The sequence below is a fragment of the Aptenodytes forsteri genome, unplaced genomic scaffold (assembly GCF_000699145.1).
Source record: "Aptenodytes forsteri isolate BGI_AS27 unplaced genomic scaffold, ASM69914v1 Scaffold34, whole genome shotgun sequence".
Classification (NCBI taxonomy): Eukaryota; Metazoa; Chordata; class Aves; order Sphenisciformes; family Spheniscidae; genus Aptenodytes; species Aptenodytes forsteri.
In genome coordinates this window covers 477,727-503,259 of record NW_008795038.1, presented here as the reverse complement: position 1 = coordinate 503,259, position 25,533 = coordinate 477,727, and the positions used below count along the sequence as shown (strand labels likewise).

Sequence of the window (25,533 nt, the reverse complement as noted above, 5' to 3'; positions counted from 1 at the left end):
GGCGACAGCGGCGCGGGGGCAGCCGAGGGCGCTGCCGCGGCCTGCGGCAAGAGGTTAAGGCAGTGAAGGAGCAGCTTCCTTCGGCGTTTTTTGTTTTTTCCAACTTGGTCCCAATTCTTCAGTGGTGCTGAAAAGGCTCCGCGGCAAGAGAAATGAAGATTGGGGGGAAAAAAAGCAAGCACTAGGAAATGATGCTTTTTAAAAAAAATCGTTCATCTGTATCAGGTGGCTGTGGGTTTTTTGGTTGGGGGTTTTTATGTTTGTTTTCTTTTATGATGCCTTCAAAAGTCTCTGTTTATACATGCAGCCTTCTGTTTCTCCACCATCCTTCTGAGGCATGAAAGCACCTAATCTTTGCGTCACAGTTAGTAAAAAGAAAACAAAACCAAAACACCTCAAAACTCAAAACACAAACTCAAAAAACCAACCCCCTGAGCTTCCAGAATCTCACTGACACCATGTGTGTGTTCCCTGTGTATGAGGAAGGTCGGACAGACCTAGTGGTGCTAGTGGTGCTAGTGCTCCTAGCTTTCCCTACACTCCCTTTTGAAGAGAGCGGCTGCTTTCCACGTAGCAGTAGCATGAGAGAGAAGAATCTCATCTGGGAACATCTCTTCCAGCTCTGTAGCTAACTCGGAGTCTTTTGCATCAAGGTAAGGAATGAGCGATTCCTTCAGGCTGGAAAACAAAGAGCAAAGGTAGTATTAATAGATGGTATACAGCAAACTACAAATGCCGCATAGTATTGTGTGGTAGGAATGCACCAATGTTAAGTACACAGAGTTTTAACACGTGTATTTTGTAAGGAGGAGGATTAAACAGCCAGTCAGATTTATAGAGAGGCTAAAGAACCCAGAAAAGGGAGGCTGCAGGTCAGAACCAAGCTGTTAGGGCCAAGCTGTGCGTGTGGAAAGCTGAGTGTGCTCATCTGAATGACTGCAGAAGTGCTTGTGTTTATCTTTAGTGCTCATGCTCCTGGTATATTCCAGCAGTGTTCCCAAAATAGCTTGTGTAAGATGAAGAAGAGTCATACATGCTAGACACAGGCAGTGTGTCTTAGAACTAGCTGCATATTCTTGATGTTGATGGTTGTGCTTTGTGTCCAGCAGTGCAGTCATTTGCCAAGGGAACTGTTGCCATCACGTGCATTTTCAGAGGCAGAGAAGCTTAAGTTAGTAACAACAACTGTGGGTTGGTTTGGGCTGCATAAATCTGTTACCTCCACGTGGGTCTGAATTCATCCACAGCTTGGACACGTCTCAGCTTCAGGACGATCATTTCATGGAGCTCCTGCAGGAAGGTTTCCAGCCTCGAGTGGACAAGGAATGTGTTGAGGAGCTTGGCAATCTTTGGACTGAGCTCAGCTTTGTAGACTGTACTGATGTCTACAAAAGGATCCTAAAAATACAGTGAGGGGGGAAAAAAAAAAACCAACCAACCATACATATTTGAGCAACTTCATTTAGAAAAGAGGAAACAGTTGATTAGATGCTGAAGTTATGAGTGTACCTTACCCTTTTGAGGCGCAGAAGCTGCTCAGATTTGCGGGTAGAGAGAAGTTGCCATAGGGCTATGTTGTGCTTTAGGTAGCATCGTCTAAAGGCCTGAAAGAAAAACACATATATGGAGTGAACCTGGATGTAAGGGATGTATTTAGGAACCTGTCCACACCCTGCCCTGCCCATGCAGGTCAAAACTGCAGAGGAGCACAACTGCAGGGAGTTCACCAAGCCCTTTCAACCTGGGTGTAGAAGCCCATCTGCAATAGGCTTCTCTCTCCCTCGTCCCCATTTTACCTCCAATAATCCATCTTTTTGGTATCATGAAAGGGAGTGGGAAAGTGATAGGGCTATGTCACACTTGTCATAACATAGTGCCGTTGGCCCCTGTCAGTAAAGGGCCTCTCTTCACACATCATGAGGAGATAAAGCCTTCCCCTATCACCACTTTGGAGAGATAAAGGGATATTTTCAATCCTGCTCAGCATCAGGCAAGCCAGTGCCACTGAAAGCTGACTCTTAATTGAAAGTTGTCCCTTTTCTCAGTTTTAGCATTACAACTTAATTATGCTGACACTCAACTGAGAATTCTCCTTCCTGGTGCTGACAGAAGAGCTTGGATCTGCAGAGAAGAGTTCAACCTCCTGCACGTCCCGCACCTGACCTTTCTGTAGGGTTTTGCAAGAACCTGCTGAGCATCACAAGCTATTAGATGCTCCCACCTTGCAAACACTGGTTGCAGGGGAAGTGAAAATTGTTTCCCCCCCGCTGTTGAATACGGTGGGGAGGGAATTCTATCATATACCTTTTCAAGCTGAACTTCTGCTGGGCTTGGAGATCAGGCTGCCTGGATTTAGTATAAACCAGTGCAGATATTATCCTGTAAGAATAAGAGCTTTGCTCTCAGGACTCACCTGCAGTACATGAGGGTTTGTCTGATCACCCATCTGCAGAACTTTTTCTATGTAGTCAGTCAGAAGCATTTCAGCATTCTCTCCAGCCATGGCCAGGAATCCCAAGGTAATTTCAATGATGGACAGAGCATCACAGACATCACTATAAGACTGTAGTTCCCCACTGATCATGTTCATCACAGAACTGGGGAGAGCACTCTGAAAACCACGAAGGCAAAGCAGTTGCTCATATTAGTTCAGAACCATTCCTTATTGCTGCTCTAGTTGCTAAAGTCATGGAAGACAGCAGAGCCCCAGGTTTAGGAAACTGAAAATACTTAACTATATCCCTTTCCTTTGTAAATCCTGACTGACAAAAGAAGGCCAGTTTGCACATATTCAAGGCATGCCGAGAGATTAGCAGACAAGCCTTCAGAGCAGATGAACAAGGCAAGTGACGGAAGACAAGCCTGACATTTCTTGGGATGTCAGGGGTCACGTGCTTTGCCCTGTTTCCTCCAATGCAGAAACCCACCTGATCCAGCTTATTCCTGACATCATTAAACAGCTGCTCATAATTCCGATCATGTCTGTACACGAGGGTAGGTATTCCCTGTCAGGAGAGAAACCCACGGTTGTAAAGCTTTGGTAACATTGCTAACCCTGCTACAGTGCATGCCTGGCTGCAGCAAACACTGCAGGGCTCATCAGCCAAGAAGCTGTCTGCAGAAAACATAGCTAGCTGCCTTCTCCTACCGTTAGGGTGATGAGTGGTTTTCCCTGCAGGAACTTGCTGATGACTTGCTGCTGGATCCTCTCCAGATCAAAGTCCTGCAATGTCTCCCCTCCCTTCTCCATGCTGTACTGGCAGTTGGACAAGATCAGAGGAATCAGGTCTCTCTCAACCTCGTAACTGATCAAGTGCAGGTCAGCCACTTCTGACGGACTGATCAAGTACCTGCAGAAGTGAAAACAATCTCCATTTAGAGCGAAAAGCCTTTACGAAGCAAGGAAAGCTGATTGTGTGGTAGCAGGTAATACAACAGAGCCCAAAAAGTACCTAGCTGGAATAGCAACATACCTATCATCTTCCTTGACGTGTTTGTTCACCAAGTGGATAAATTCATTGTGCAGACTAATGAGGTAGCTGGCTAAGGCTGTGGAGCAGAGGCCCAGCCCCTGTCGACGTGGCAGAAGGACCTCAAGCTTGCTGTCCAGGGTTAGGTCAGCATCACAGTAGCCTTTAGGAAGCTTAATCTCCCCTGAAATAAAAGGCAGAGAAGGCTGAGGTGGCCCAGAGCCAGCCCACGATGAGCAAGTCTCTCCTGAGTTGACCCAGGTCAGGAGGAAGTATAGAACCTGAAAAAAGCAGTACTCTTTCCATTACTTATAAACACTAAAGGGAGCAAGTTCAGGTGAGAATACTACAAGAGGGAAACAAATTCTTCCATTTGCACCCAGATCTTCTTAAACCTTTAATGGCTGTTGTGGTTTAACCCGGCAGGCAGCTAAACACCACACAGCCGTTTGCTCGCTCACTCCCCCACAGTGGGATGGGAGAGAGAATCGGAAAAAAGGTAAAACTCTTGGGTTGAGATAAAGGCAATTTAATAGGACAGAAAAGGAAGGGAAAATAATAATAATGATGATAAAAGAATATACAAAACAAGTGGTGCACAATGCAATTGCTCACCACCCGCTGACCGATGCCCAGCCAGTTCCCGAGCAGCGGCCACGCCCACCCGGCCAACTCCTCCCAGGTTTTTTTTGTTCAGCATGATGTCATGTAGTATGGAATATCCCTTTGGCCAGTTGGGGTCAGCTGTCCTGGCTGTGTCCCCTCCCCAGCTTCTTGTGCACCTCCAGCCTCCTCGCTGGCAGGGCAGTATGAGAGGCTGAAAAGTCCTTGACTTAGTGTAAGCACTGCTCAGCAGTAACTAAAACATCAGTGTTTTATCAACATTATTCTCATCCTAAATCCAAAGCACAGCACTATACCAGCTACTAGGAAGAAAATTAATTCTATTCCAGCCAAAACCAGGACAATGGCCAAGGTCAGTTTTGAGGATATGTCTCAGCGTCACTGATGGGAGGAACTTGAACTGTCAAAGTAGTAGAGGAGCATTGTCTGACAGCTGGCAAGCTCTTGCTTCCATCACTCTCAAAACACTGCTGGGAAAGAAAGGTACTCACCATTGGTGTCCAGCGAGCTTCTTAGCTTGTTCCAAACAGACAGAAACACATTCACTCTCCTCTGTAACAGGTCCCTCATCACATCTGAGGAATAACAGAATGACGAATCCTTGAAACACTCTTTACTGACAACACCGTGAAACTCCGTAGTATAAGAATTTTTGAAGCATGCCACTGAACTCTAGGCAACTGCTCAAACAGATCAAGAGAGACTAAATAGACATTAAACAGTTTTCTAATGGTATCAAATTGAGTCATTTGCTCTGTTTGTTTATATTCTTCCATTATTGTCTGCTATTGGCCCAGGCTACAAGGCTGGATGGATCCTTGGTCTGATTCTGCATGACCTTTAAGTACTTTTCCATAAGTACTTAAAAACATAAGTAATTGTACTTAAGTACAATTGAAGGAGTTGCCACAAAATGTCTGTATGCTGCTTATGAATGGAAGGGAAGGACATCTGTTCCACCTTTTAGGCAGGCCCTACTCTAGGGCAGAACTTAAAAATTCAACATACCCACTGCTGCATTCAGGGATTTATCTTGCCTATCTCTGAGCAGAGTCCCCACCCCTTGTGAGCAATCCTCCTGTGCTTAACTATCTTTAAAGCCATCTGATGATTTTTCCAAGCATAACTCCAGGGTTAAGGTCTCCAATTCATTTGGATGGGAGTTAAAAGGAAAATATGGGGGCTTAAGATTGCAAGCTCAAGAGAAGTTTTCACTTTCATTTTCAACTGGACTATCCAATGCTTTTTGTTTCACTAATTACAGGTTTGGCACAGTCTTCTCACCTGAGAGGGGTTCGTTGAGGAAGTCTCTGATCGAGCAGTGCTTGACATCAGCAGTGTTCTGAAATCGCCTCACCAAGTCTCTTTGCAGAGCCAGAATCTCTGGTAAGAATTTAACCAGCCTCAGTTCTGTTTCCTGGAAGAGGAAAGGGGGCCTACGAGTAAGGTTGTCCTTGGACAAACCAGCTTTGAATACTTTTATGGAATTACTTTTTAGATGTTTAAAAGAAAAAATATTTTACACATGCAGTTCTCAAGATTATAGAAAGTTATGAGAATAAAGACACTGTATAATCAAACAGGGGTTTGGTCTCGGGCAACTGGCTCTAGGTGACCCTGCCTGAGCAGGGGGTTGGACCCGATGACCTCCAGAGGTCCCTTCCAACCTCAACCAGTCTGTGATTCTGTGAACTGATCTCTGAACATTGCAGTCTCATCCCTGTGTCACACCCACCTTCTGCAGAAACTTCCAAAGGAGAGGGACAGTGTCCTTGGCATTCTTTTGCTGGACTACATGGCCCAGGTTCTCCACTGAAATCCTCTTTCGGCAGCTCCACATCTTGGAATGATGTATGTGACTGTCCTTTGGCAGCTGGGACAGGAAAGTGACCGGGTCACCATAGACTATTTTCACTATTGGATTGGAAGAAATTCTCTCATCCTCTTGTATTTGTCTATTTAACTTCATTAGTTTTTTATCCAAATCCCTGGAAGTGACAAGTGACCGGGTCACCATAGACTATTTTCACTATTGGATTATTCTCTCATCCTCTTGTATTTGTTTATTTAACTTCAGAAGTTTTTTATCCAAATCCTGCATTTAAAAAAAAAAAAAAAAAAAATAGCGTCCTGCCACGCTGAACCTCCACTAGAGTATATTTCCCCAATAGCTTGATGACCAATCGACAGAAATATGTCAAAGCAGAAGATGAACTCCTAGGGAAGGCATGTAAAACACATACTGCAAGACAGCTGTTTATACCATAAAGTTATTCTTTGTTCTTCAGCTCATCCAACTCGCAGGTCTTCCATTCTTGAGATGATGTATATGGGGGCAAAGAAAAAGGCAGACAGGATTCATTTGGGGCAACTACATGCTCACTTGGACAAATACTTTCAACTGAGCTAAGACATTTCTGCTTTTCCAGCTATACAAAATCATCATAGCACAACTCTAGTCTCAGAACCTCATTTCCACAGGTAGAATAAAGTTGGCTGACCCTTACAAATTAAAGCTAACCTGCAGTTGTGTCATAGGTGGCTTGGCTTTAGGAATAGCTGGGTGAAAAGTATAGCACAGCTATTACAGCAGGTCAGATTTCGAAATAAGTGGATTTTGAACTGCTCAACTACTGAAAATTTATACAGTAAATTTCTCACCTCCAATTGAGGAACAATAATTGTGTATGCAACAATTTCTTCCCATTTGTTTCTCTTCTCTTTGGTGGAGAGCATATCAAACTCAACTGGCCCTGCAACAGGAATATTTAGTCTCTTACATTTGCAATATTTCAGTTAAAAGAAAGCACAGATTCCCTAAGCTTCCAGATGTGACGTCCTTGCAAGTTAGCATGATGAGCCAAGAGCGATTACAGAGGTCCTAGAAGCTAAACTAGTATCTTTGTCTAGCTGGAGAGTGTCATCCAAAACAGCACACAGTGATTGCAGGTTTTCAGAAGCTTCAGTCCAGTCATTCATTTGAATGATATGGACATTTATACAAGTCATTCATAATCCCAGAAAGGTTAAACAAGTTGTCCAAGGTCAGACCATGATCAATGACAGACCAAAGAACGGAGCTTGGAATACTGATTTGTGCTGTCACACTAAAAATATGGCTATTACGTATAAATCCCACTATGACACAATGACTTATGTCAACTTGAACTCCAGATTCTACTGTGAACCATACTCTGCCATCCCTCTTCTACCAAATAGCTTCTTGGTAGTCATTTAGAGGGCAGTATAGTATATAGATTATACACAGCATGAGCTATTATGCTTTGAGTAGTACCTCTGCTTGTGAGTTGAAAGCTCTGTCAACGTGTCATGAGGTTATTTATTCAGTAATTCCTTTTCAGAATTATGCACCAAACCTTGCAAACCCCACATACTTGACTGAAAGAGAAGTAAACAGCAAAAATTCTTCACTCCCTACAACAAGAAAAAAGCCTCAAAATTTCTGGATCTTCCTCATCAGCTCAGCTACTGCCTGTTAGAAATTGTCTATTAGCAAAGAAGCTAAGTAACTGCTGCCCTTAAAATGCTGATATAGCTTGCAGATGTGATATGGCAGGTAGTTTTCCTTACACTGGTCTGGGTGCTGATGGGCGTCCTTGAGGAGGCTGCTGAGGACAAGATGAAGCACGTTGATAGTCTCATCCACACTCTTCCCCAAAATTTTTGTCAGCTGTGCCAAGTCCTCCTGTATATGCTGCTGCAGGAACCTCACTGGGTTGCTCACTGATGGCTTGATAATCTTTTGCAATGACTAAAGAGCAACAAAAGGCAAGAATGAGCATAGCCAATAACATCAAGCACAAGGCATGCAGAACTACAGTCTTACCAGAAAGTCAACTCCGTCCTACAGGATTCCTGCCACTTGAACAAATACAGGCAGGTATGCGTGTATATGCGTGCATGCAAGTGCATGAAGGAACCAAAATCACTCCTGGGCAAGGAGGGAAGTGAATTTTGGTCCTGCATCTTGAAAGACTGCCCTAGTTACTTGGCAATATGATGAAAAGGACCATCATCATACAAAGGTTTCACTACATTTCATGTGGCCACTTGGAACTATTATTGGAAGATACCTGAGGATTTTTTGTGGCTCCCAGCAACATTGTCAAATGTGTGAGCAAGCGTATCAGAACGAAGACAACTGGGGACATGGCCCGATCAGACATTCCCATTGTTTTTCTGTGTTGTGCATCTCCAAGTATGTGGCCAGTTTGAGTTCTGTCTTCACTATTCCTGTTGGAAAGCGTATATTATTTTTTTGCCTTGACAAAACACACACAAGAGATGTCTTTGATACCCAGTAACGTCTTTTTGACCCATAAGTTCTTTGAATGCCATAAAAGCTGCCAATTAAAGTGCTGCAGGGGAATGAGGACTTCCAGTAAGTTTTGTACACAAATAAGCCAATTTGTTTGGTTTTGCTGGCTGATTACTCTTCCTTGGACATCTCTTCCTAATACGTTTTCTAAGAAAGAGGCAACATCCAGCCCTGTAGAGCAAGATTAGCCAACTCCATGCTGGATAGACGAGAAACCACTGCTGTTAGAATTAGTAACTTTAACATTCTTACACAAGGGCTCTAAGTGCTAATCCAGAGAATCGAGGAAGAGGGAGCACAAGTTATAGTTACCAGAGCTCTGGTACAAGTTCTTCAGTCATGCTGATCCATTTAAGAAAATGTTGCCTATTACTCTACGTTGGTGTAGAACCTGTATCAGCCTGGATGAGCAGGGAGATGAAAACCCCTAAACCAGCAGCCTTGACAAGATCTTGTGTTAAGGCAGTTTCTGCAAAGCCAGAGTTATACCAATACTCCTAACAGCTGAGCCTCTTCCCCTCAGAGACCCGTGTCTGAGCTAACAGGGAATCCCACACGCCACTTTTCACGTAGCAGCATGAAGTGGTTGGTACCTTTTGCCCTGAAAGCACGACAGGCAAGTACTACATCATTTAGCACTGAAAAGGTTAACGAATCAAAGCATACCGGAATTCTTGAAAGCCAGGCAGTGCTTTATGCTGTTCGCCTCCAACTGGGACACCACAGTCGAGACAGCGGCTAGTTTCCATGGGGCGGCCACACTAGCAAAAAGCAAAATGAGAACACTGAATTCCAGAGTAAGAGCCTCTCCAGCAGAGAAAGAGAATGAAACAAAAATCCAAGCGGTAACTGGTTAATTTGAAAACTGCTACTGGGCAAAGGACCTCTGCCTCTCTTGTTTTCTAGATTTATAGTATAAGCTGTGTTAGAGCTATTCTAAATTTTACATTACAATGGCAAAATGATTAATAATATAGAGTTTAGAAAATGAACCGCTGTGCAACAGAACATTAAAACCAGTAAACAAAATAAAACAGTTTATTGTTGAAAACACCACCTGCTTAAAAACCCACCAGTCTCAAATTCTTACCTCTCCTACAGTGCAGGGGTGGCCATTTGGACATTCTATCAAGAAAGAGAAACAAACAGGACAGTATTATAAGAGACATTTATGAAGCCCCCGTTATTTCCTTTCATAGGGACCATCATCTTGGAGCAAGAAATACGCTTCAAGATCTAATCAAAAGCACTGACAGCCCCAAAGCTCAGAGGAGTGACAGACCCACATAGGAACCAGAGGAAGTTTTCAGTGCTTCTCTCCTTGAGAAACAAGGAATGGAACTCTGAAAGAATCTGCTACTGAGTACCAAATGGGCTGGTAAGCATGAATGCTCCCACCCCTGGCTTCCTAGTCTGCAGTAAGATTCTACTGCGGAAAGCAGAGAACTGAAAGCTGGCCAGGAAGGTGGCAAAGTGCTCCTCTTCTGCTCACCCCACTTTAACATTGCCAGAAGTAACAGGGCAGGTCTTTCAGAATGGAACTCTGAAAGAATCTGCTACTGAGTACCAAATGGGCTGGTAAGCATGAATGCTCCCACCCCTGGCTTCCTAGTCTGCAGTAAGATTCTACTGCGGAAAGCAGAGAACTGAAAGCTGGCCAGGAAGGTGGCAAAGTGCTCCTCTTCTGCTCACCCCACTTTAACATTGCCAGAAGTAACAGGGCAGGTCTTCCGCACTCTCAAACTTTGTAAACAGCTATAAGCTTGAGACTAAACAGAACCTCGATGCACTTCGGTGCATTACCCACATAAATGATAACCACAAATCTTAATTTACAAAGGATAACTCATGCTGAGAAGAGGAGCGTGTCTGTCCTCACATTTGGAATGGTTTCATTCAAAAGCCAAGGATTATCTTTCAATTTCTTTCACAGCCAGTCAGGAGCACTTACTGTACCAGTGCAGAGTGGCCACTCCTTCCCAGGCCCTCGCCTGAGCCATTATATCTTCTGGCATTGTAGGCAGAAAAGAGTGCTAAGGAGGGAAAATAAAAAAGGTGACAAATGAATATATAAATCAGTTCTTTCCTGTAGCAGTTGCTCACTGGTTTGCCATCATGAATAAGGAACAAGAGACATCTGAAAGCAGAGGTCATGCAGACGATGTACATGCACATTTTCAAGTTCTACCTTTGCAAATCCACTCTTAAGAACTGTCGATATTGTTAAGCCTTGCACGTGCACTCTCTAGACATCCTGAACTGGATTCCTCTTGGGATGGCCTGATGTACCGTAGTGTGTACCAGCACATTTCCTTACGCCTTGGATAGCCAAAAGTAGAGCAGCAGATCCCTCCACCCTGACTTAGCCTAGGGCTCCATGAGCCATCATCCTCTAGAGCACGCAGGTCTCCACAGTATGACCTGCCAACTGCTTTCAGACTTGCTCACTCAAATATCAGCAAAAGTATCTGCCCGATACTGCTCAGGATGCAGAGGTACCTTGAAAAGGTACCAGTCCAGAGCTTGTTATTGTGCTAATTAATCCCAACAACACTGAAATAATCATATATCGGTAATTCACAGCTAAAACAATATGTTGGTGCTTTTGATGTTAAGAAAGGTTAGGTTATAGAGATCCAGCAGATACATGAAAGAACTAGCAATATGCTGAACTGCTATCTGAGTTAAATCTCTTTACCTCCATGGTGCATGGATGGAATGCCAGATTCCTCAGAGGCTGCAGGATGGGGTTCTGCCCGCACAGCAAGACAGCCGCGGTATGAACAGCCATTTCAATTAGCGCACCATCGCGGCTGAAGCTTTGAGGATCCACTGTCAGAGATGGCAGTGCATTCATCACAAGAGAAGCTGTAAAGTGCTGCAGGTCTGGAGAATTCAGGACTTGGGAGTTCTGGATGAACTTAGTCATAGCATCTGTTTGCTGAAAGCACATATTTAAAAGAAATAAAACGAGCTTGATACTGCCCACCAAACTGAAGAGGACTATCAGCCACTTCCCATGCTGTGTTGCCCCTGCTTTGAAAACATTTTCAGTCTGCTCTGATCAGGACATAACTGTATTTGGGGCAGAAGAACAAAAGGCTCTTCCACCAATGATTTATATCTCATTCATCCTTATCAATGAATCGTGTTTGTCACGAGCTTCCAAAGTGAAGTCTCTTACCTGCTGTTTGGGATGAAGATTTGAGTCACTAACTCCATACAGGGCGGTGACCTCTCTGAAAATAGCCAGGAGCAGATGGACAGATTGTACAGCCGGGGAGCTGCTAGATGCCTAGAAAAGAAGAACTGATGATGTGGCGGAGAAGAGCCTGGAGTTGTCACAGCTGAAGTTTGACAAGGTTTCAGCTGGTTACTGGATATGCAGGCTTCAGCAGGTCTGTGGTAAAGCTCTCCCCACACATGCAGGGGGATAGTGCAGAAAAGGGTTTAAAAGCCATAAATAAATGATTGAGGGTTTTACATCAGAAAACTCTCGAGTATTTTATTCTTCTAAAAGCCAGTCGGAATTGCAATCTTACTAGGCACCAATCTGTACCTGCCTTCCTTCAAATCAAATCAACATGTAAGTGAAAAAAAAAAATCACAACCAGTGTATAATAGATTGTACAGAGACATTCAAAGGTGCATTGCTTGCAACTTCTTCCTGAAGATTTTCATATACAAAATACATATTGGAAAAAGGTTACGATTACACAGAAATCACCTGTTTGATTTTTGCACGGCAAGACACAAGGCTAGGCAGATATGGGCGGGCAGGGAGGAGGCATAAAGCTTTGATTATCTGCCTACTCTCCAGTCAGTTGGCTACAAGGTGCCTGTAGTATTGCTTACTGTAAAACAAGCTGCTGGGATAGATTACAAGGGGAGAAAAGTGAGATGAGGCAACCGACAGAAATAACCTCAGAGTTACATATGCTAGAACACAGGTGAGAAAGTAAAGCAAACATATGTGTGTCTGCCAGCATAAACCACAGGAACTTTCAAGCAAAGACAACCCAGACATCTCCACCGGAAGGGACGCTGCCAACAGGAACACAAAGCTTAAACACTGGCCATCCAGAACCCACAATAGGATTATGGTGAGGAGAACGTGCCCTACCTTCTCTGCCTCTAGAAGACCCTCAGTCTTACACTCAATCATGGCTTTCCCCACAGCATCACGCAGGACTCTGTAATTCTTGCCACATGCCAGGTAACGATCGATGTGATTAGACTGGCTGTTCTGTACCTACAAAGGGAAAAGCCCATGGTGAGCTTTTGGACATTAACCAGCCATTGGACAAGGCAGAATCTCCTCTTCCTCCCAAGAACCGTGGCATTTCAGCCTTCGCAAAGAGACAGCAAGCAGGCATGGCAACCCAAATGGCTTCTCACTGCCATAACAGACTCCATTCAATAGAGAGCAAGGATAAGTCATCTTCGCAACCACTCTCACTGTGGTGGGTCCCCCAGAGCCACGCAACAGTAGAAACACCCCAAAGCAGCACAAACTGAAGACTAAGAGGAGACCATAGCCATCTCCAAGGAGACACCTCTTCTTTACCTGTTGCAGAATTTCCACTGGGAACACCCAGTTAAACTGTGCCTCTGTGGCAAGCTTCTGAGCAAATTCCATCCCACACTGACTAGCAATTTTCCGGACTAGGTAAACACGATGCCAGTCATTCTTGGCAAGGCTACAGAACATCCTCACATTTGCCAGGTAACGCTGCTTCTCCCCTACCTGGTCTTGCTCTGAAGGGGAAAAAAGAAAAAAAAAGGCAAAACCACATCCTACCTTGTAAAACTTTTCTGTCGGCACTAGCTGTAGCACCAAGCTCCTTTTACTAGTACTGACTAAGTACACAGGAGCACCTGAGAGCCTTCTCTTCCTCAGAAGCTTATCTAGAGCATTTCCTCAGCTGGATTTCAGACAATGATTCATTTCTTCGACAGAGGATGACACACTCTACTTCCATTTCCTTCTCTCAGGGACAAGTTTTCCCATTTACTGGTAGTTCATTCTCAGAGCTCTTCCATCTTGCTCAATAATGGCTTTCCATTGTCTCAATGCCAAGGTGATGGTGCTCCCTGAGGACAATCTCCTGGGATGCATTTTGCTAGCCTGACATCCTCGATGCAAGGGCTGGACACTGAAGTCCCTTGAAATTAGTTACATTACCGCATTTTGATGCTTCATGGACTGTGTAAGTATCAGATTCTCCACACACTGTTCTCCTTTATTGGGTCAGCAAATCAGCTCAAAACTTCTTTTACTTATTTTTTTGGAAGTATCTCTTCATCCTTTTTAGCTGTGCAGAGCTCTCATTCATATAAAACAATAAGCCTTACAGCAGTCACGTATCTGAAGCATCACTTATGCTTTATTCATTTATTCATTAAAGTTCAATTTAGTTGGTCCTAAATAAAATTTCATTGTTAGCATCTGGAGGATAAAATAAATCTCCTTCCAAAGGTGCAACTGCTATGTAACTATACCCTAGGAGTCACTGGCACAGCCTTGCTACTAGTTATAGAGCACTTCTAGTACATGGTAAAGAGGACAAATAATGACTGACACTGCTAATGAAAGAGAAAAGAAAAAAGCTGATGCACTCGTTCTTGGTCATGCATCAAAACAAGTTCTAGCACAGCACAGGTGCATTGACTGTGTCCAGCCCATCTCCCATGGTGACTTCGTTCTGTATATGGCATTTCCATTTGATAGCAGAATAATTAGACTTACCTGTGTGCTTATGCAATTCAAAGAGCAGCTCTGCAGCCTTACTCAGGTACAAGCGAACCTTGGCTACCGCCTGCAGATATTCAACGGATGATTCCTGAGGAGTTTCTCGATTGTTCTTTGGGAGATAGTTCTCTGGAAAGCCTCTGTCTCCAGGCAGATAGTTTATATGCTCATATCCAAGGCTGCCCTCAGACTTTTCACACATAGAATCCTAAAGATGGGACAGAATATTGCATGAGTAGCAGAACCATTGAAATCAGATGTCCTGTGCATTGGTACTTTATATCTCCAATGCATCCACACTGCAGTAAGCACATTAAACTTTCATGTCTCTCACAGCACCTTCCACCCCAACGCCATTAGCTCCTCCCTGTGACCTCTCTGGTGCTTATCCTAAACCTCTGCCACATCGCCAAATACCTTCTTCAGCAATACACCCAAGCTCTCCCCAATATTTCCTAAGCATGTAGTTGAGCAAGATTGTTATAAGCATGCTGACTGGCCACACACATGCTGAAACACGCATCACATGTTCCAAGATGCCAAGCTCTACCCGTCTTTCCCTTAGCAAGAATACAAATTTTGATCTTATCTACAAAGTCACCATTTTAATGAAAACTATAAGAAATGAAACCTCTACCCTGCTGTCAAGTTTGTTTAAAGTTGTCCAAAGCATTAAAAGTTATGCAAGGGGAGGTAAGGGAACAATCCAAACAGCATAATAATCTAAAGCTCTGCAAACAAGAAAGCGTCTGTGGAAACAAATAGTCCAGCAGTGGACTACTGCAACTAGAAATCCCCCTGTGTGCTGCACTCCTATGTTGGAGTTTGAGTCTTATCAGGCCTCACTTAACACTTAGACACCTGTCCAAGGTATCCAAGAGAAAGAAGAATTTATGTAATGCTGCAAACACAAACAAGCCTTACTTTGGAAAGCAAGGCTAGTTACTGGAGAGCAGGTTCTGACCAGGTGATTTGATATAATCTTCCTTTTGCGCTTTCTAGTTGGGCAGCTAGTTACGTGCACAAGAAACTTGCCTAAAATTGCAGAAGAATTTCTATTAATGACTTTTTTATTCCTGCAACAGTTTTATTACCCAGCTCTTACCTACCCAGCACTCTTACCTCCAAGCAGTTGACAAAAAGCAAGTAGAGTTCTTTTTTATCATTTTTCTCTAGGATCTTGTTGTGCTCTACCTGGGACAGGTAGCGTTGCACATCATTTTTCACTTCATTGAAGCTACAGGAGAGAAAAATACCCCCTTACCACAATTGCAATACTGACAGCTACTAATGTTCTAAATCGTGATCGAACTACTAGTTATGTCCATGTGACAGGTGGGGGTCACTCTGGATCCATCTGGAAGATGGAAAAGCAATTGTGCCATCTTTTGCCAGATGTCATCTAGCTTCACACTCTGAGCTAGGCTTTTATCATCAACAATGCCAAATTAGCATTTCTAGGGCATAAGCCATCTGATCTATTTTAGGCTTCTGATTTAAGAGATGATCACACTTGAGAAATGGCTTTCTGTGCACCGACTGCAAAGGGAGGCTGGAGGAGCTAGTGTGAATGGAGAGGTCTGTGTAAGCATACAAAAGGTCATTCTTGATTAAATGTCTGTGGATGAGGAGTATTACTTTGCTGATCTAGAGCATATCAATTAGTCGGCTATCTTTACGTTACCGAAGCCACCCACGTTCAGCACAAGTTTAGGTTAAGAATAGCTAGGTAAACCTTGGCACAACCTGGTCAGATGCTTCAACACAAGCTACATGCAAGCCGGCCAAGTTGCATAACTAATAGAAAGGCACAGGATGAATTTCACCGCTAATGATTCAAATTCAATGAATAGGAAGTGAGGAGAACAATCAGATTGGTTTGATGGGGTCATGAAAAACAAAGCTGAACCAACCCCTAGTGTAACATCCATCAATTGGTGACTATACTCACCTGTACTTCAAGAGGAGCTTCAGCATTACTGAGCGGATGATGGGAGTTTCATCCACTTCATCATTAAATGGGGACAGAAATTTTGTGTAGATAGCAGGGTGATCTGTGGAGAAAAGAAAAAGACAAGTTTGGCAGGTGACAGAAAGTGGCAAGAGAATCAGCTCCATGAGGCTGAACATCAGGATGAAGGGAGCTCACCTGAACCTTTCAGGAGGCTTCTGTGAACAAACAGCAGATTAAGGAGCTCTTGGATCACCTCTGCCTCAGGGGGTTCGTTGTCCTTGAAGCACATGGTAGTGACCACATCTATGAAGAAATTATTGCATCTCTGCCGGAACAGGGCATTTCTTGCTATGGCATCTCTAGGGGAAGGGTAAAAAGCATTAGAACAACGTTAAAATACAGAACAACTTAAATAATGGATGAAGCAAAGCAGACACAGGCAAAAGTCACCAAGGTGAGATACTCTTCCAGCTTTCCAAAAGGCTGGATTTGTGCAGCACTTCAGTAGTATTGCCTGCAAAGGCCGTATCACATTGACAACTAAGATCACAAATGGCAATGTGATGCCAGATACATATACTGAGAGATTTTTGCTAAGCTATCACAAAGCAATCCAAGGCGACAAGCAGCTCCCTTGTCCGATTCAGCCACTGACAGTGCTTTAGCTTTACAGGGTTTTGTAACTACAGTTTTCTTACAGGGGCCAAGGCAACTTCCTCCCTTCTTCTGAAACAATACACAGAAAACGGACAGGACCTGTTCCTGTTCCAGAAAGAGCGGAGCAGAGTTCCCTCCACCCATTCTGCTCGCGTTGACGACTTTAGAGGTGCAAATCAGAATTTCCTCACACAACTGGCCCCACTACAACGCTTCCACCTTGAACAGGGTGGAGTACCTGAGCTCCACGGAGACATTTAAATGAACATCCCCCATGGCAACTTTGCAGTATGGACAATGCATCTGCGCTGGTACTAGCCACGTTCTGATGCACTTCTGACAGAACACATGGCTGCAAGGCAGGCAGACTGGATCCTTTGGCTCTCCTAGGCAGATCAGACATGACTTCAGACTATATCTGTAATTGAGAAACATTAATGAACACAATTGCTTCAATGCTGTCTTACCAAACACCTTTAAGTAAGACATTCATCTGCAACTAGACCAAGAAGAGATAATGGAAGACCTGTTGGCTAACTGCTTAGCTTCAGGGTGCAGAATAAAATGGAAGTTATCGCTCTTCACTTGGCTTTCATTACATTGTATGCAGCACTGCCTTATGCCCAGAAATATGCTGGCAACATAGGCAATATTCCTACTGGACCCTGCAACTTGTCTCAATGTCACTACCTGGAGAGCCTGTTGCTGACTTCATCCTTACATTGGCACAGTACTTTCATCACTGCAACAAAAGTTGGATGAGTCTTCATGTCTGAATCGTGCTGAAAACACTGCAGAGGAAAAGGACAAAGCTAAATGACTCAGCTCTAATACCCAAGACAAAAATTCACATGATCAGCAGAAGCAAACAGGGAAGAGCTGAAATCACGTCTTTGCTTACCTTGGCAAGAAGCAAAGTATATTTTTTCACTAAATTCTCAAATTCTGGCATCAGAGTGTTGATGCCAAACGACACATGTTCTACAAACAGAGACATGGAGAAAACCCGGTTCCAGCAAACTCTGTGGGAAGGAAAGCATGATTTCAAAAAGTACAATTATGAGCTGAGAACATGAATGGAAGTGCAGTATTCAGGTCATCCTAACGATCTCACCGCTTTTCATGCTCACCACTACATTTGTGTACTTCTTATGCAACTTCTTGCCTTGCCCTTTTGGTTATCAGCCCTGCTTTTTGTCAAGGACAAAACATAACAGCACCTAACAGTGAGCTTATAGCATAGGAGCCTGTCCTGTAGACAGCACTGCAGCAGAATTAAGACCACTGCAAAGACCTCCTCACACCTCTAACTTCTATATCATAGGAAGTAATTAAAAAAAAATAAATCATAATCACAATTAACTACACTTTCTTCACTTTGGTTAAACTAAACAAGGTCTGTTAGAAACCAGGGTAGCTCTCTGGGCTTGTCTTCCAAGAGACAAGACTCAGTCTTAGATGCAACGAAGTTCCCCATCTCTCACAGTCTTTATACACATGGGATGAAGTGGGGAGACATTGCTGGTTAACAGGAACCTAATGAGAGTTCTAAATAACCCCCTGAACCCAGCTGGAATGCACTGGATGATACTGCCAGATTTAGAGAGAGAATCTACATGAGATGAGGGAAAAAAAAAAAAGATCTGGTTCTTGATGCTTGGTATGTAATTAAGCCTAGTAGGAACCTGGAAAAGTCTGTGAAGTCTTCGTCTGAGAAAAGCAGCATCAGAGCAGCTTTCAGCCTGTACTAATATTCTTATTAACAGCAAGGCAAAAGATCAAGATTGTGAGCAGATCTGTGGTACGTACTCGAGTTCTTTTAGCAGCTGATGGCACCGACTCCCGCTCCTCTGTAAATCCTTCTCTTTACAAAGAAATTCAACAGGCATACGAAGATTCTTCACTTTCTGCAGCCAGACCTCTGTATGGGCTGTGTGCACTTGATTCTCCAGCTCTTCAGCACATACCATTGCAGCTAACACATCTAAAACCTAGATACACACACAGGGTGTAAGTATAACACAACAGTTGCATTTCAGAATTATTTATGAACCTTGGGCTCTCAATCTGGTTTGCTATAGCATGTGTTCTACTGAATAATGTTCTATTTGATTATCTTAAGCGCTGGAATTCTCATGCTCATGGCTCGGATCATTAGCACATCCTATTAACTGATGCGAAAGCAGGGCAAACTATTTTAAATCCTGCTAGTAACAATGATAACGTAGCAGATTATTCCTAATACTGAGGATCCTGACCGAGCTTGTGCTTCCCGCTTTACTGTTGCCGAAATCAAAAGGAGACTGAACACTAGCTAATTCAGTGAAGACAGAAATCTCTGCTAGGGTTGAGGATCACAAAATGCCTGGTAGTGACTCTACCATCTCTGAATGTGGTATTCCATATCCTCCCTGGTTAATAAGGTAGTCAACCACATGGGGGTGTAAAGCCAGGATCCTAGAAAAGTTCTGCAGGCGGCTCTTGAACTGATTGTATCCAAGGTGGACCCAAGGCAAGGATGGCACTGTCTCCTCTCTTCTGGGAGATGTTGCCTTCCATTCCGTTATGCAGGATAAGAACGCAATTCGCAGACACTGCAAGTTTAGAAAAAAGTTAAAATCAAAATTAAAAAAGAACTTTCATAATTCATTTTGTACTGGAAATCCTGGCAAAATTCTCTGAAAGAAGAGAATCAGTACTTTACAAAGATAGCCTTAAACGATGTGTCAATTTTTATAGGTGCTCCTATGGAAGTGCTTTTCTGAGTAAGGTCTCAGCAATTTCAGCAACCACACAGTGTCAAATGCATCTGCTTTGTGGCTACCTTGCTATTAGTCTGTCTCAGAAGGGGATTTTGGCTGAGAAGGCAAGATTGATACAGAAAGGCATGTTCACGGGCATCACGCTCTTCTCTCCATACAAAGGGTTTCCAGCTCTTGTTCCAGACACTGACCTGCAGCTCCTCTGGGGAGGACACACCAATGGTCAAGACAATAAAGTCTGTGATATAGCGCTGGAAGAGCATCTGCCTTTCTTCCTCAGTCAGAGCAGAGATAAATTTTCCTAGTGCAGTTTCCTGGAAGATATCCACAAACTTCTCAGCTTGGTCTGGAAAATGAGAATGCAGAGAAAAGCTGAACATTAGGAGGAGGCTGGGTTTGAAACAGTTTCTATCCTAAAGAGACTGACACCTAATTAATCGCTGATGCATACAGCACTCCCCTCATTCAGAGCACTAACAAGGGATTTGAGGCCAGGCCTCAGCCCAGGCACCAGTGTCATATTTATGGAATCTCATCTTGTCATTAACTCTTGGCATTTCCACAGCATTTTGAATACAAGGGCACAGAGTATGTGAGAAAGACTAATAGTGAGAAGCACAAAGAAAAGCTAGTTGCACAAAGCTCTGCTGGCTCATATGAGCACAGAGGGATTGAAGGTGACTCCAGGGTCACAAAAAGGTAGAGGCACGGTAGCGACAAACCAGAGTTTACAGGGCAGGTGGATGGAGATGCTCCGTGTCACGAGCTCAAGCCAGGCTCTCACCTTCAGTGTTTTGGATGTATTGAGCTTCCAACCACATCTCATCCAAGTACTCCTTTATCCTCCAGCTGAAGGGCATCTCATTCCCAGCATCAGCAGACACCATCATGTTGTTCTGCACCAGAATGATCTCTGGCTGAGAGCTAGGAGATTAAAAGGTCATTAACGCACTGGGCTTTTGCCCGGGAAACACATTCAGACAACAGAGGCAGGAAGCTGCAGAAAGCAAGAAATTAGCCCTAGAAGGAGATGAGGGAAGGGGAAAGAAGTGAAGGACTCATTAATACAGCTGATCCTGCCAAGTGTGTAGCATTAGGACTTACTCAGTAAGCATTCCCTGGCAAAAGGGCTGTAATGGCAGGACACGTAGGCTTCAAGGGCTGGGTAAGAAGTGTGAGCATGCCAAGAGCTAGAGAGCAAAGCCCAGGAGGTACTGGGGATAAGGTAGGAAGAACAGACTTCTGAAGTCACCGAGAACTGCCCTGCTGCCTTCGGCGCAGCACAGGGGAGCAACCAACAGTGTTAATCTCCCATGTGGATTTAAAGCCAGTGCTGGACTGGTCTCAGTGCTGCCAGCCAAGCCCTCCTGCTGCTCTCTCCAGTGGCTCACCTGTTCTTACCCACACCGTAAGGGACAGTCAGAAGTTTTGTATCACTGAAGATGAACATCCACAGGTTTGTCACCCACTCAGCTGCCGGCCTGACCAACAGCTCCAGATTGCCATTTCTGTCTATGACAGCAATCAGGAGAGCCAGGAATGGAGTGATCACGTTCTGGACTCGCTTCCACAAGGTGTGCCTTTGGGGGCAGAAAGAGACCAAGAAACCCAGAGGGAAGGTGAGCAATGGTATCAGCAAATCAGGAGGTGGCTGTCCTGAAAAACTGCTGACATTTGCATGTGAGAAAGTCTTAATCCTGCCTTTAAAGGGAAAAAATACCTCCAAAAAACCCTACACTTCTCTCACTCGTGGCTCGCCTGTAATCCTACTGTTCCACTCAAAGCACTTGTGCATTCGTGCATTCCTGTCCCAGTACAGCCCATTCAGCTGTAAGTCACCCTCCCTTAGAAGCCAGGAGAGGACAAAACTGCCTTCGGAGAGTTTCCAGTACAGACTGGAGACTGACACTGCAAATATTCAGATTACACAAAACTGCTGTGTCTGCTGCACAGTTGCCATTTGCAGACTTTTCTTGGAAGCCTGCAGGTTACAAGATATTGCTGCTGTCCTCACCTGAAGGTGCCTGCCTCCTGGAGAGCACTGAGATTGGAAGCCTCCCGAAGCACCCAGTTTTTTGGGTGAAGGGAATTTTCTTCTTGCTTCTTCAAAAGGTTGGAGAGACGAGCCTTTGTTATCTTCAGGAAAGAGGCTAGAAAACAACAGGGAACTTGCATTTTCTCTTCTATTGGCATTGGATCCAAACCCAAGTATCACACCAAGCACAGCATTTTACAATTGTTTCAATAATTGGCCAAGGGGAAAAAAAACAGCCACCAGAGCTAGCACAGCCAGAGAAAAAGCCTGAACTCCAGGAAAAGTCCCTAAAGCCTAAGGAACAACTGACTGGAGCACAGACACACACACTCTTGGGAGATTGCCTGGGAGATCCACCTTGTCTACACTACAGCAAGGACCACTGACCTTTGGGTCCCCAATGAATTAACTTACATGTTTTGGTGGTCCCCTAGATGCTCAGGGACACTACCTGCTGCAGCCAGGGAGTGCTCACCTTTCAAGTCATTCTCTTTGGACAGAAGGCCAAGGAGAATCTTAATTCGCTTTCTGCTTCGACTAAGATCTTCATTTTGGTCCCGTAGCATCCCCACAGCACTTTGTACACAGGTCCTCAGGAGTACAGTAGTGTCCAGGATTTCACCCTTCCCAAGAACAGCATGAAAACAAGTTCATTACTCTTCAGTTTTACACCCTTGCCCCCAACACATCCCTCTTAAAACAATTACAGTGCTCTCTAGAAAAGGCCTGTTTCCCTGGCATCCCATTTCCTAACTTTCCTCTCACCTCAGGATGCAAATCTAAGTTCTTCTTTTGCTATCAAGTACATGATGCAACTTCTGTGGCCCTTTCAAATTGACAGGCAACAACGTCGTGGTTTAACCCCAGTCGGCAACTAAGCACCACCCAGCCGCTCGTTCACCCTCCCCCCCGCCAGTGGGACGGGGGAGAGAATCGGAAGAGCAAAAGTAAGAAAACTCGTGGGTTGAGATAAGAACAGTTTAATACTTGAAATAATAATACTAATACTAATAATAAATTGTAATGGAAAGTAAAATAATGAGAGAAAAACAAAAAAATAGGGAAAGAGAAAAAGAAGTGATGCAACCGCTCACCACCTGCCGACCAACACCCAGCCAGTCCCCGAGCAGCGATCGCTGCCTCCCAGCCAACTCCACCCTTCTTATATACTGCGCATGACGTCATATGGTACTGAATATCCCTTTGGCCAGTTTGGGTCAGCTGTCCTGGCTGTGCCACCTCCCAGCTTCTTGTGCACCTCCTCGCTGGCAGAGTATGGGAAGCTGAAAAGTCCTTGACTTAGTATAAACACTGCTCAGCAACAACTAAAACATCGGTGTGTTATCACATTATTCTCAGGCTAAATCCAAAACACAGCACTGTACCAGCTACTAGGAAGAAAATTAACTCTATCCCAGCTGAAACCAGGACACACAGCATTTGTATTAAGACAAGACTCCTATAGGGGGAAAATTCAGTAGTTCAGGGAAAAAAGTGGAAATTATAAACATGACTAGGGAAAATATGCCCTCCCTGGGAGATGCTTAGGCACTAGAGAGGCAAAAGCCACATGCAGTCACCCTCGTACTGGGCATCCTCCAGCTTATGCTGTCAGGGGAACGTGAGCCAACCTTAACATGGCTGCAGCACAGCAAAGTCCACAGCCAACTCCAGCATGGCTTCAAATGCACGCCTCAAAGCACAAACAGCTGGAGCGGCAGGCTCAGAATCACAGTTCTCAGCTTCAGGGTGTAGAAAGACAACAGATGCTTTTAAAACTGATTTTTAAAAATTAGGAGTATGAAATGACTAAGGAATTAGAGGGTCCTTAGAATGGTTTACTTCTTTAATGATGCTGATTTTGACTGGGCTGTGGGGGGGAGGAATTTGTGTCTGATCATTAACGTTCATGATGCAAATAGTATTCCTGATGGAATTCAAGTGAATGGGGATGCAAAAGGTGTGTTGCACTCATGGATGACAAAGAGCAGAGAGCCGTATTGACAGCTGAGAAGCAAACAAATGTATTCTGAACTGACCTCATAGTGCTCTGCTTCTGGCACTGGTGTTTCAACCTCCACCTTGTTCTTCTCCTGTTCTTCTCCATTCACAGGCAGAGCTACAACTAAGGTGTAGAATTTTTATTAGAAAGAAGCAGTACACTTCTGCATCAGTCAGGTAAGAGTTTATCTAGCAACCGCATCCCAGCGCAGCAGAACATCTGTCAGAGGTCCATTATCACCTGCATGAGAGGCTGAGATCCACCTCTCTAAACACAGCTGCAGCTGCTAGAGCTGTCAGGCTTCATGCAGCAAGAACTGGAAGAAATATGACACTCGGAGCTGATGCACCAAGCTCTGACAGAATCCTGTAAGGCAGTATGGTGAAAGGAAAAAGCTAAGAAAAAACTGAGGGGAAAGAAAAAGTCTTTTCTAACTTCCTACAGATTTAGGTGAACAGATCTATGCTCATGCAAGTGAGATATTCTCTTGAGTGACTCCCTGTCAGTGGTCTCTGCCATGCTGCATCTGCTGCCTCCCATGGTGAGACAGAGCACTCAGCGTGCTGAGCAGTGCAAATATCACATTTTTGTCAAAAGAAAAAGGGAAACCACCAAATTAGCTTCCTTGATGACCCAAAGTTGCAGTAACGAACGAAATACAAATACAAGTTGGTAGCCACGTGGTGACCCCCACAAAAAACCTTTGCTGAGCAGAGAAAAATCATTAGATACATTGTACCAGGCATAAGTTTCACTAGCACCAAGTCTGGGACCACATCTCCCCTTTTCCCCACTGGCATATCAACACCACTGGCTGGCACAGCCGGCATGCAGCTTACCTTTGGTTTTACCCGAATCCTCACAGAACATCTGGCTGATAGTAAGGTTCTGCAGGGCAGTCATATCAGAGATCATGTCCTTGGATCTGCGGAGATCATCTATATGCACCGACTGCCACAGCCCTAAAGACAGAGGACAAAAAAAAAAAAAAAAATCATTTCACGCCTGCAGCTTCCCAAGAATTATCTCCCAGTACCTGTGGGCTAGCAGTTCACATTCAGAGCTCGCTTACTCTCACTTCTTGATGTAGAAAGGGAAAGCAGCAATTCACTTTGAACATGCTAATGCACACTACCCCGCCTGACGGGGCATGCACACTACTGGGGCTTTGAGGCTCTTAGAACCCACCACACACAGCAGGAAAGTGCAGAACACGTAAGCATGTACTCAGGAACCTCCTGGAGAACAACATGCCAATGCAGTTAGCATCGTGTTTGTTTGCTGCTCTCCAGCTGACTAGAAAGAGGACTCATCTGTCTGTGGGCAAGGCAAGGTGCTCTCACAAAGACTAGGACTCCAAGCTACTAATCCCCCAGGGGCAGTCCCTGTGGGTAAGGGAAGCAGCTCTGACAACCCACAGGACACATTTATTCCAGATTTTAAGCATTAAAAAGGAAGGTGAACAAAAGAAACGTTGCTCTGGTATGTTTGCCTGAAGCCAGCTGAAGAGTGAGGAGCAACAGATGGCCAGACCCACCTCCATTGAATCCCACATAGGATGTTTCTCCTTCCACCCGGGAAAGCTTCATAATAAAGTAAACAAAGACAGAGGCTTCTCCCAGGTCCACCTTGTTGATTTCATTAACAACAGTGTATCTACAACAAAAGAGGAAATGCTGTTGACAGATCAAAGACAGACAAAAGTTCACGGCCACAAGTCTTTCCTCTGTAAGAGGGCACATTTCTTCCCCCATATAGACATAAGTGACTCGCTCACCCCTTCCGAGGTGCCAAGCCTGCCACCTCTAGCTATGCCTCGAATGATAACCCTGATCCCCAGCTCTTCAGGACTTCTGCAGCCAATGGCAAGAATTCACACTTCAAAGGGGATTATCTGGTAATTTGACTCAGCTTAGTTTATTTTGACTTGGGTTATGA

At 44.4% G+C, this 25,533-nt stretch overlaps 1 protein-coding gene across 1 annotated transcript in view; it reads right to left on the bottom strand.

The window, feature by feature from the left end:
- Positions 1 to 16: 16 nt before the first annotated feature.
- The window catches only part of RNF213 (ring finger protein 213), a 58,445-nt gene continuing 32,928 nt past the window's right edge, over positions 17 to 25,533 (bottom strand). Inside the window, exons 29-65 of the mRNA XM_009276826.2 lie at positions 25,133 to 25,251; positions 24,435 to 24,557; positions 23,633 to 23,718; positions 22,069 to 22,216; positions 21,573 to 21,708; positions 20,950 to 21,138; positions 20,343 to 20,482; positions 19,750 to 19,904; positions 19,178 to 19,390; positions 18,606 to 18,787; positions 17,698 to 17,818; positions 17,487 to 17,587; positions 17,035 to 17,214; positions 16,335 to 16,498; positions 16,137 to 16,239; positions 15,308 to 15,422; positions 14,183 to 14,393; positions 13,001 to 13,191; positions 12,557 to 12,685; positions 11,618 to 11,728; positions 11,132 to 11,374; positions 10,385 to 10,466; positions 9,524 to 9,558; positions 9,100 to 9,194; positions 8,189 to 8,348; positions 7,686 to 7,866; positions 6,742 to 6,847; positions 5,830 to 6,082; positions 5,379 to 5,511; positions 4,586 to 4,669; positions 3,474 to 3,654; positions 3,149 to 3,350; positions 2,928 to 3,005; positions 2,414 to 2,611; positions 1,515 to 1,604; positions 1,220 to 1,398; positions 17 to 678 (exon numbers count right to left, since the gene is read on the bottom strand). Of these exons, the coding sequence (XP_009275101.1) occupies positions 525 to 678; positions 1,220 to 1,398; positions 1,515 to 1,604; positions 2,414 to 2,611; positions 2,928 to 3,005; positions 3,149 to 3,350; positions 3,474 to 3,654; positions 4,586 to 4,669; positions 5,379 to 5,511; positions 5,830 to 6,082; positions 6,742 to 6,847; positions 7,686 to 7,866; positions 8,189 to 8,348; positions 9,100 to 9,194; positions 9,524 to 9,558; positions 10,385 to 10,466; positions 11,132 to 11,374; positions 11,618 to 11,728; positions 12,557 to 12,685; positions 13,001 to 13,191; positions 14,183 to 14,393; positions 15,308 to 15,422; positions 16,137 to 16,239; positions 16,335 to 16,498; positions 17,035 to 17,214; positions 17,487 to 17,587; positions 17,698 to 17,818; positions 18,606 to 18,787; positions 19,178 to 19,390; positions 19,750 to 19,904; positions 20,343 to 20,482; positions 20,950 to 21,138; positions 21,573 to 21,708; positions 22,069 to 22,216; positions 23,633 to 23,718; positions 24,435 to 24,557; positions 25,133 to 25,251 (5,371 nt within the window). The 3' untranslated portion in view covers positions 17 to 524. The remainder of the gene's footprint in view (positions 679 to 1,219; positions 1,399 to 1,514; positions 1,605 to 2,413; positions 2,612 to 2,927; positions 3,006 to 3,148; positions 3,351 to 3,473; positions 3,655 to 4,585; positions 4,670 to 5,378; positions 5,512 to 5,829; positions 6,083 to 6,741; positions 6,848 to 7,685; positions 7,867 to 8,188; positions 8,349 to 9,099; positions 9,195 to 9,523; positions 9,559 to 10,384; positions 10,467 to 11,131; positions 11,375 to 11,617; positions 11,729 to 12,556; positions 12,686 to 13,000; positions 13,192 to 14,182; positions 14,394 to 15,307; positions 15,423 to 16,136; positions 16,240 to 16,334; positions 16,499 to 17,034; positions 17,215 to 17,486; positions 17,588 to 17,697; positions 17,819 to 18,605; positions 18,788 to 19,177; positions 19,391 to 19,749; positions 19,905 to 20,342; positions 20,483 to 20,949; positions 21,139 to 21,572; positions 21,709 to 22,068; positions 22,217 to 23,632; positions 23,719 to 24,434; positions 24,558 to 25,132; positions 25,252 to 25,533) is intronic.